Here is a 10,238-nt window from a genome sequence, read left to right on the forward strand (position 1 = left end):
TGGCCCTGGTGCACTCTAGGCTCAATCAAACCAGCTGAAGACAGCAGTTTGCTGTCCCTCATCACACTATGTTTTCTAGAAGATTCTATCCTGATGAAGCACTCCCAGACTGGTTGAAAACCAAAGTTACTCTTCCTTGGAAAATCTTTGTGGACACCAGGTGGAGATTGAAATTTCCAAGTTGGGGCCGGGCGCAGCAGCTCACGCCTGTAATCCCAACACTTTGGGAGACCGAGGCAGGCAGATCACCTGAGGCCAGGAGTTGGACACCAGCATGGCCAACATGGTGAGACCCTGTCTCTACTTGCAAAAGTTAGCCGGGGGTGGTGGTAGGCGTCTCTAATTCCAGCTACTCGGGAGGCTGAGGGAGGAGAATCGCTTGAACCCGGGTGGCGGAGATTGTAGTGAGCTGAGATCGTCCCACTGCACACCAGTCTGGGCTACAGAGTGAGACTCTGTCTCACAAACAAACAAACAAACAACCAAGAAAACAACAAACAAAACCCAACAACTAAAAAAGGAAAAAAGGCAAAAAAAAAAAAAAAAAATTCCCAACCTCCATGCTGCCACCTTCAGGCCCCTGGGGGTTACAACCTCCGCTCCAGCTCCCCTCTGCACCTGTGTTATTCCTCTGAGCCCCATTCACTCCCACAACTGCCTCATTCATTCACTGGTTCACTCAGCCTCCAACCACCCTTAAATCATGTCAGGCTCACCAGGTGATGGAGAGAAAAATCATCCTCTGTGGGTCTGAAAAACACGCCTGAGTCCTGACGGTGGGTCTTGCTTTCACTTCCACCCCCTCACAGCACCCCCAGGGCCATGAAGAGGCCACGGCCTGGGCTCAGAGCTCCAGCTCTCCTCAGGGTGGGCCTGGCATTTGCTGACTTCAGGGAGAGCGGGAGATCTCACAACTGAAATAGGAAACCCGCCCTAGGCCCATGGATTTGGGTGTAGTTGGCCACAGATGAGTGTGCAGCAAAGTGAGCCCCACGCATGCGTAGACCCCTCCCTCGGCTTCTGCTCTCCATGGAAACACAATTGATCACATGATGACTGATCACGGTAGGCCACTAGGACCTTTCTTTTCTTTCCTTTTTTTCCAGAAGTCATAAAGGCATATAGAGTATACTCAAAGACCTCCTCATGCTTTTAGTGGAGAGGCAAAGAAGGTCCACTCCCGACTGGGAAGCGGCTGCGTACTGGACAGAGAGCGGCGGGGACTCTAGGCGCAGGCTGAAGGAGAGCGGGTGTCGCTGACAGAGGTGGTGACGCGGCCGCCACTGAATATCCCTGTGCAAGTTTCTTCGCTTTCCTGTGCATCAGTGCTTACATTGGGGTAATAATAAATGCTGTGTTAAAAAATTAAATGAGGCGGCCAAGAAGGAACCGTGTCCTGGCCCGCGCGGAGCCCGGGGTGGAGGGTAAGGGTTGGCTACACGGGGCCGCTGTCAGGCCACGAGCCAGGGCCGGGATGGGGCGGAGCATCCCCAAACTAGAGCAGGCAGAGGCTCCCCGGGTCCCAGCCCGGGGTGGGGCGGGGAAGGGCGGGACGCGGCGGGATAGGGCGGAGCATCGCTCCAAACTTGGGCAGGCGTAGGCTCTCCTGGATCCCGAGGCGGGGCAGGACGGGACAGGCGTCGTGGGGCGGGACGGGACGGAGAGGGGCGGGACGGGCCCGACCATACTCAACCACTAGCAGGCTTGGGGGGGTGGAAGTGATTCATTCGCTGGTCCCGACATCTACTGCGCCGCCGGTCCGCACATCGACCGCTCCTCGAGTCAGCTGCGCTCCAGGTCAACAATGGCAGTGGCCGCCAGCCTCGCGATCCTTCTGTGCCTCCTGACTCTGTACCTGCTATCCAACTGGTCCGGGACGGGGCGGGCCGGTGAGTTTGGGGATGGAGCCTCAGCGGGGCGGGGGCCAAACCTGGGGGGCTGTGGACTGCAGAGCGTTTCAGAGGAGAGAGGCTTCTAGAAGGACTGGCGCGATCTCCCCGGACTGCCCCCTCGCTCAGTTCCCATTCGCTGCTCTTTTTCGCCAGGTCCGCTTCCTGAGGCTGCTGCTTGCCCCGCAGGGCAGGAGGGGGGTCAAAGAAGGCGAAAAAGGAACCGCAGGAGGGTGGAGGGGCCAAAAAGCTGCAGAGGGTTAGGTGGGGAGGAGATCCCTTGGTGGAGCCCCGCAGCCCCACTCGCCCTCGGGAAGGAGAAACCAGAGCCCCTGGAACCCGAGCTGGGGTCAAGACAGGGGTGAAGGGTGGTTCCACAGAGACGCGGTCACTGACGCCACAACCAGCCACAGGTCTGCTCTTCTCTCACCGGATCTCTACCACACAAACCCTCCAGCATCCCCAGGGCTCCATGCCTTGGAACTTCCCCCTGCGCTTTGCTGCAGACACTCAACTGCCCCTAGCGGCTCAGCAGACACTTCCTACTCCTCCCCTCACTATTCACTTCCACTACCCAGGAGGCATCCTTTCACTCCCCATCTCAGCCCAGCCCTGTCACCCCACAGGCCTCCCTCACCTCCCCATCCAAGAAGGTGCCCTTAGCACCTCCCCCACCAAGTAACACCTTCACTCGCTTTGCCTGAGCACACACCCCAGCGGACACACCCCAGCAAACACACCCCACGCTTTCCACAAAACGTAATGCAGGGGGCATGGGAAGCACCATGTCCCCCAGGATGACCCTGGGAGCGCCCATGAGTAGAGGCGCCCACTACTGCCCAGACCCGCCTGTTCTTCCTACTGGGGAGCCAGTGTCATATAGAGTAGTCACTAAGCAGACAGGTGTCAGCAAACCCTTTCTAGAAAGGAAAGGCTGAAGGCAATTTAGTCCTTGCTGGCCATGGGTTCTGTGTGTGTCAAGTCCTGTCCCTTTGTAGAGCAACAGCAGGCAATGGCAACCTGCAGATAAAAGGGAGACCAGATATGGACAGCATCCTAGGTTGCTGACCCCAGATGAGGGCACATGCTGTGTCCTGGCAATTGCTGCCCCATCCTCTAGGGTGTCATCTCCAAGTGGTGTAAGTTGAAGAGTCACAGGTGTGTCCGACCCTGCCTGTGGCTTCTGGGTGGTGTGGATGTGATGGGTGTGAGTGGAGGTTCTATGGTTCGGGGCCAATGCTCCCCTCCTTTGCTGCTGAGTGGCATCATCAGTCCCTCGGGGTGATCAGGGACCGTCCCTGAAGCCTCAGGTGTGAGCTGAGGGTGCGGGGTGCACCCATGTGGTGTCCTGGAGATCGGGGCCAACTGTGCAGCTTCTTGGTTCCCTGTGGCCCTGCTCCAGCCCATCCCAGGAGACCCACCTGTGTCTTCTCACTGCCGGGCCTATCTTCCTAATGACATAAAGGGTGAGGAGCACACCCTGTGATGGGCAGCTCTGAGACTGTGTGGTCACTGCCCTCTGATAGCTGGAGGCCCATCTCCACCAGGACCCAGGACCACACCTGGAGCCACTTTTAAGTGAGGGGATTTCATTGCTGTGAGTGGCACAGCCTTGCTTCTGAGCACTAGGGGACCCTGTTGTGATTCTGTGGTTGGGAATAGCCATGAAATCCACATAGCACCTTTTCCAACCACACATGCCTCTGGAATCTTAGGGAGTCCAGGGTCAAATAGCCATAGTGGCAGATCCAGTAACACTCCTCATGAGAGTGTGTATGGCTGCATCCCAGCTACCAGAGCAGCATTGAGTAGTGACAGGGGAGGTCATATGACCAGCACAACCTATAATAGTTACTACATTAACTACAAACACTCTCCATTCCCGTTAGAAATCCAGGAAATGTGAAATTACCATCGAATGGGTCTATGAACCCAGCACATCCCTCTAAGCTGGACCTGACACAGGTGTCTGTCTGTTACTTTGCTCCAAATTCACCTCATGAGTAACAGGGGAGCAAGTTAATGCTTCACATCCCAGGGAAGAGCTCAGATCGCACACTGTGTCCACCAGGAGTGTCTGGGTATTTGCTGTTTCATGGTGTACAGTTACCAGAGTGAATGTCCTTCTTGCTCTGTGGGGGAGGCTGAAGCAGTCATTGCAGTTGCTGTGGGGTTGAAGGGGCCCACCAGGGGCTCTGGGCTCTCCTTCTAGTAAGGGACTCTGCATCTGAGATGTGGCTCAGTTCTCAAAGCTGGGCAAAGGAGCTCAGTTATTTCCTGGGGTGACAACTTTCAGCCCCCTGTCCATCCTTGCATTTTGTCTTTGTGGTAATTATTTAAATCTAGTAGTATCCGGGTGGAGTCTCCATCTCTTTTGGATCTTGGACCCTTTTGTTCTATGGGGCATAGCTTTGTAAGACAGGTCCCCAGCTGGCATTGTGACTTCTCTAATTATTTCCATCATCGCACCCTCCTTCCTGCTGACAGTTGACAGCCTCCTCTTGAGAGCTCTTATTTCAGGATTTTCCACCCCCGTTACTACTGGGAGCCCATTTCAGGAAGAGCATCTCCTACCCCTGACCCTGGCCTTCAGCAACAGGCATCCCTGAGCTTCTTGACAGTCTGCTGCCTTCTCCTGGGGCCTTCTTTATATGATGGGTAAACAGGAGTCTTCCAGGCTTCCCTTGAGCACAGAGGGTGGACATTGTTCTGGATTGCATACTGCAGTCACTGTGGCATGGGCACTTCTCTTAGTCTTTTGTTCCTTCCTCTACAACCTGCCATGTAAGACCTGGATTTTCTGTTTCATGCGGTGTGAGTCATTCCTTTCTCCAAGGTTCCAAGGGCAACCTCCTAGCAGATGACCACATTCCAGGGAACTTACCATATCTTGTTACCCATAATAAAAGAACTCACCCTTATCTGATGTTGACTACCCATTACACCACGCTCCAACATCCTCAGGGTGCCTTCCCACACTCTCCTGCCTCCTGCAGTCCACTTGGGCTGCTCCTGAAGATCCTGCCATCTAAGTCCTTCCTCCTATAGCAGCCTGCCACCACCCTGGCAGGGTCCTGTGCTGACGGATGTGAGTATAGGTCTGGGCAGAGTGGGGAGATGGACATGTTGGCAACCCATGGTTCCTCCACAGGCAGAGACCACCATCCAGGAAGAGAAATCCATGCTCTGCCAGCCCAGCCCTTCAGGAAACCCTCTTGCTGTCACAGTGTTTGGGGTCGTTCCCCCACACCAACACTCCCCAGTGTTTTTTCTTTTTTTCCATAGATGCTCACTCTCTCTGGTATAACTTCAACATCACTCATTTGCCCAGACATGGACAACAGTGGTGTGAGGTCCAGGGCCAGGCTGATCAGAAGAATTTTCTCTTCTATGACTGTGGCAGTGACAAAGTCTTATCTATTGGTCACCTAGAAGAGCAGCTGGATATCACAGATGCCTGGGGAAAACAATTGGAAATGCTGAAACAGGTGGGACAGAGGCTCAGAATGGAACTGGCTGACACTGAGCTGGAGGATTTCACACCCAGCGGTGAGTGGAGGAGACCAAGGACAGAAGGGAGCAGAGTGTGGGCTCAGGGACTGCACTGTGTGTGGGGAGAAAAATTAGACATGGGACCACCATGAAGCCCAGCAGCAAGGGCAGGACTTGGAGGAGACAACAGGACCAGACGAGAAGGGTCTCAGCGTAGGAGGATGTGGGACGGGGAAGAGAATGTGTAAAGACCAGAGCTGATCTCTTTCTGATTGGGGCAGGACCCCTCACACTGCAGGCCAGGATGTCTTGTGAGTGTGAAGTCGACGGACCCATCCATGGATCTTGGCAGTTCAGCTTCAATGGACAGAAGTTCCTCCTCTTTGACTCAAACAACAGAAAGTGGACAGTGGTTCAGGCTGGAGCCAGGCGGATGAAAGAGAAGTGGGAGGACAGCAGACTAACCATGTTCTTCCAGAAGGTCTCGATGGGAGACTGCAAAACCTGGCTTAGGGACTTCCTGATGCACAGGAAGAAGAGGCTGGAACCCACAGGTAACTGACAGGGGAGCACTGGGAGCACCCTGGGGATGCCATCGAGTTACACCCTTGTCTGTGAGTGTCTGCGTATGGTGGGTGTGGGTATATGGGTGTGAGTGGGTGTGAGTCTATGTGTGTGTGAGTGTGAGTGTGTGAGTGAGTGTAAGAATGTGAACCCCTCATGGGGGGCTCCTCCTTGGGGTGCCTGTGCTCTCCCATCCTCCTCTTCTCTCTCCCTCCTGACTCCTCTTCCTCACTGCACTTGCTTTTGCTCCACTCACTGTGGATTTCTTGCCAACCTCGAAACTGTAGGCATCATTGTGTTTCTAGACCTTTCTCCTTAGATTTCCCTCCACCTAGGATTACTTTTCCTTTCCTCTCCCTTGGTTTCTTTCTAGAAATCCATCAAAACCACCTCAAATGCCAGCCCCGAGACTCTCCTGTCCCTGACCCTGGGGCATCACCTCCTCTTCCACCAGAGCAGGAGGGTGGGCTGTACTGTCACCTTGCTTCCCTCAGCAGCTATGTGAGCTCCCTGAGGACAGGGACACCCCCTCTCCCTTCCTACCCCAGGAACTGTCACAGCAGCTGCCCCACAACAGGGGATACAAACCTTTTGCCTTCCAGGATGACCTGGGGCAGCAGGAGCTGAGGAGGCATCTCCTCAGATTTGGGGTATGGACAAGGGCTGTCACTCCTGTGTTTCCGTTTCAGCACCACCCACCATGGTCCCAGGCACAGCCCAAACCAAATCCATGGCCACCAGCTTCAGTCCCTGGAGCCTCCTCATCATCCTCTGCTTCATCCTCCCTGGCATCTCAGGAGAGTCCTTTAGAGTGATAGGTACTGTGGGCAAAACTGTGAGGGGAACAAGAGACAGATAGGGGAGGTGGGAGGAAGGCAAAGGAGAATTCCCAGAGCCCCACCCCTCCCCATGGCCGGGATCTTCTCATCCTGACATGAGACAGATGAATGAGACCTGGTGTCGCCTGTTGGCGACAGTGACCTGGGTAGCTCAACTTTGGGTTCTGATGGATTCTCACCATCGGGGCCAGAGGGAAAGGGAGGGCCCATACCAAGGCTCAGGGCCTATTGAGTTCAAGAGGGTTTAGACAATTCAGGCCTGTTTCAGAGCAGGTTTCTATTCAGGAAGGGTAGGGGCGTGTGGCCTGCAGGCAGCAGGAACTCAGGCATGGGCAGTCCGCACAATAGGAGAGGAGCAGCATGGCCACTTCACCTAGGATGTCAAGGGAAAGGGCATCCCTGGAGGAGACTAAGAAGAGACTGATCTGGGAGAATCCCAGGACAAGGGGGCTGTGAGGACCTTGGCCCACCCAGTTCCTCCCAGTTCCTAAGGCTGCATTCCCAGAGAAAGCATCTTAAGTCCCAGCAGTTAAGGTGGAAGATGAAGAGCAGAGCATGTCCAGGACGAGGTTTAGGAAATGGCCAAGCCTCTTGGACCCATGGGATTCCTGGCCGGGCCCTGGGGTGATGCCCCTGCCATTCTGCCTCCTGTACACTCCAGATCCTGAGCCAGCTGATGGCCCTGCCTGGAGCAGAGTGGACTCAGACAGGGAGGCTGAGCTGCTGCTAGAGGTCCATGGTTGCCACTGAGCTTGGCTGGGAATGAATGGGGCGGGGCAGGGGCAGTCCCATTCAGAGCTACTGGTGCAGCTTCCAGGGTGAGGAGAGGCTGAGAGCGAAGGGGAAAGAAGGAGGTTTGCCTGCAAGCCCACCCAAGGCCAGGGAACATGGATCCAGAGACCCCTCTTTGGACAGGGTTCCCCCAGGTCCTCTATACCCTTCTATGAGAGAGAGGATCAGGCCCTGAGTGAGAGTGCAGACCCCTCATTACCAGCCTCAGTTCTGAGCCCCCATGGGCTGTAACAGGACCTGGGTTGGCTCTGTGTTGTGGTGAAGGAGGGAGGAGGTTGGGACAGGCTGCACAGCCAAGGGTAGGGTTGGAGGGAAAAACATGTTCCTTATTTGGGGGAGAAGCTCCAAAATGGGGAGGGTATGGGAGGGATCACCCAGGAGAACAGACACAGGTTTTTCTCAGCCACTTAAACCAACACTTATTCTTCCTCAAGGTGGAAGATGATACCAGGAAGCCTTTGTTAGCCTCGCCTGGTTCCCGCTCTCCCTTCAGAGAGGGCGCCTGTCTACTCACCACTGTGCCTTACTGGACAGCCAGGAGTTCAAGCCTTAGCAAGCCCACCGGCCCCCAGCAGATGATGAGGACATTGTAGACTCAACATCTCATGCCAGTCATTACCTTTGCTGATGATCCTAACAGCCATTTTTCTTAACATCTTCTGCCATTTTCTTTTGGTGCTAATGGATGGAATTCCTGTATAAGTTTTAACTGAACAAGAAATCTCAGCAAAAAGCATTTTATTTCTACTTCTTTGATTGTGGAAAAGCAGACACTTCTCTGAAGCATGACCTTATTCTTCCAAACAGTATTGCTAGTAAAATATCATGCTGGACTTTAGACCTCAGGGATCCTTTCCATGCACTGACCAAGAATTGTATAAATCCTTTTTATTGTTATGGTTTTTTTTTTTTTTTTTACATTTTCTCATTCTGTCAACCATATTGGAGTGAATTGGCATAGTCATCACTCACTGTAATCTCTTAACTCCTGGGCTCAAGTGATCCTCTAGACTCAGCCCCTAGAATAGCTGGGACTACAGGCGCATGCCACCATGCCCAGCAATTGTTTTATTTTTAGGTAGAGATTGGGTCTTCCTACGTTGCCCAGGCTGGTCTTCAACTCCTGGCCTCAGCAATCCTTTTATCTTTGCCTCCCAATTGCTCTGGGATTACAGACCTGAACCACAGTGTCTATTGTAGAAATTTTTAAGTATTTAATATGAAAATGTATTATATTCATGATTATTTTGTTTAGTAATTTATTAGACTGTATTTATAGTTAAATAAAGATAATCTATTTTCAAAGAACCTTATTGACTTTGGAATTTTGGTTTGTAACTCAGTATAGAATTAATGGGATTTCATTCTTCTGCCATGTTATGTTTAGTAATACACCTAGGTTGCTACTAGATATCTTCTGGTGACAGAGACTTTAAAGATCACTCTTAATTTACAAGCAGCCTGGCTGTCAGTCTTCACCACTGTCCTGATGCCCTGGGGGCCGGCAGGTATTCCTGCCTCTATCCCTGCTTCCAGAATGTGATGCTTTCTGGTTTGTCCCCAGCCCACTCCATGCTTGGCAGTGGCTTTTCTCATCATTCTTCAGCCCTGACCATGCTCACTTCTAGTAGAAGAAATCCTCACCACAGATACATCTCTGTTTTTAAAAGTAATTCTATTCCCCCATAGACAAAAGATCAGAAGCAGAATATATAAATAAAGTGCACCTAATTCTTGGGCAAATGTTGTGAGCAGTTCAGAGATGCTGAAGAAACCTGTGAAAGCTTTCATATATCTGACACAATCAAGAGAAAAATGGTCTACCCCTGTACACCCTTCCTACTGACAAATGTTTTTAATCTGTCTCTACTAATTGGTGGATAGGAAATGAAATATCAGAGACTTCTTACATTGTGGGTAGGAATCCAGATTGAATCACTTCTTTGATGTCTACTCAGGCAGTATCCAGGACAGTGGACGCTCATGCCACTAACCAGCAATCCCAAAGTCAGTTCCGGGCAGAAAACATGTTCCAGAGAGTATGGAGATACGAGACTGCTGACTGTGCTATTCATTGTCATAGCAAAAAGATGGCCATGAAATATTCCAGTACAGTACAGGATGCTTTTCAATGTTGATGAGAGATTTCTCTTTCGCTCTACATTAGACTACAAAATCTGAACTAGCAAAAATAAAACCATCCAAACGCTGGATGAAAATGTTAAACTTTTCCAACATGTTAGTGAGGATTTATCATTTACACATAATAAAAATAACCACATCACTCCAGATCACTTTCCATATTTCCAAAAATATGCAGATCAATCAATGGGACAAATAGAGCACCATTATGTGTGTATTTAGGAAAATAAGGGAGTAGGAAATGCCCGCATCCATCAGCTCCCTGGATAATTGCTGAACCCGGAGTGGCATCTGAGCATGAGATGGTCATAATGTCTGCAGTGAAATCTAATTTGGAGTTTGCACAGGGGTTATCTGGAGAGTGTCCTGGTTTGCAAGGAAACCATAGTAAAGTATGGGGCATGAGGTGGCATCTCTAAGATGGGGCATCAGCGTGACAACTCACTCTCAAGTAGTGCAGGAAGAGAAGTTCTCCGTAATGTGCTTGCAACCACTCTGTTCATTCTATTGTTTCATTTTT

The 10,238-nt window shown here is 51.9% G+C and overlaps 1 protein-coding gene across 1 annotated transcript; it reads left to right on the forward strand.

The window, feature by feature from the left end:
- The first annotated feature begins 1,758 nt into the window (after positions 1–1,758).
- On the forward strand, positions 1,759–8,227 carry ULBP3 (UL16 binding protein 3). The gene is made up of 5 exons (XM_011943782.1): positions 1,759–1,889; positions 5,175–5,438; positions 5,663–5,935; positions 6,635–6,763; positions 8,011–8,227. Exons 1-5 carry the CDS (start codon positions 1,805–1,807, stop codon positions 8,019–8,021), a joined length of 762 nt encoding a protein of 253 aa, XP_011799172.1. The 5' UTR covers positions 1,759–1,804; the 3' UTR covers positions 8,022–8,227.
- Positions 8,228–10,238: the final 2,011 nt, after the last annotated feature.

This window comes from Colobus angolensis, unplaced genomic scaffold (assembly GCF_000951035.1).
Source record: "Colobus angolensis palliatus isolate OR3802 unplaced genomic scaffold, Cang.pa_1.0 Scaffold221, whole genome shotgun sequence".
NCBI classification, from domain to species: Eukaryota; Metazoa; Chordata; class Mammalia; order Primates; family Cercopithecidae; genus Colobus; species Colobus angolensis.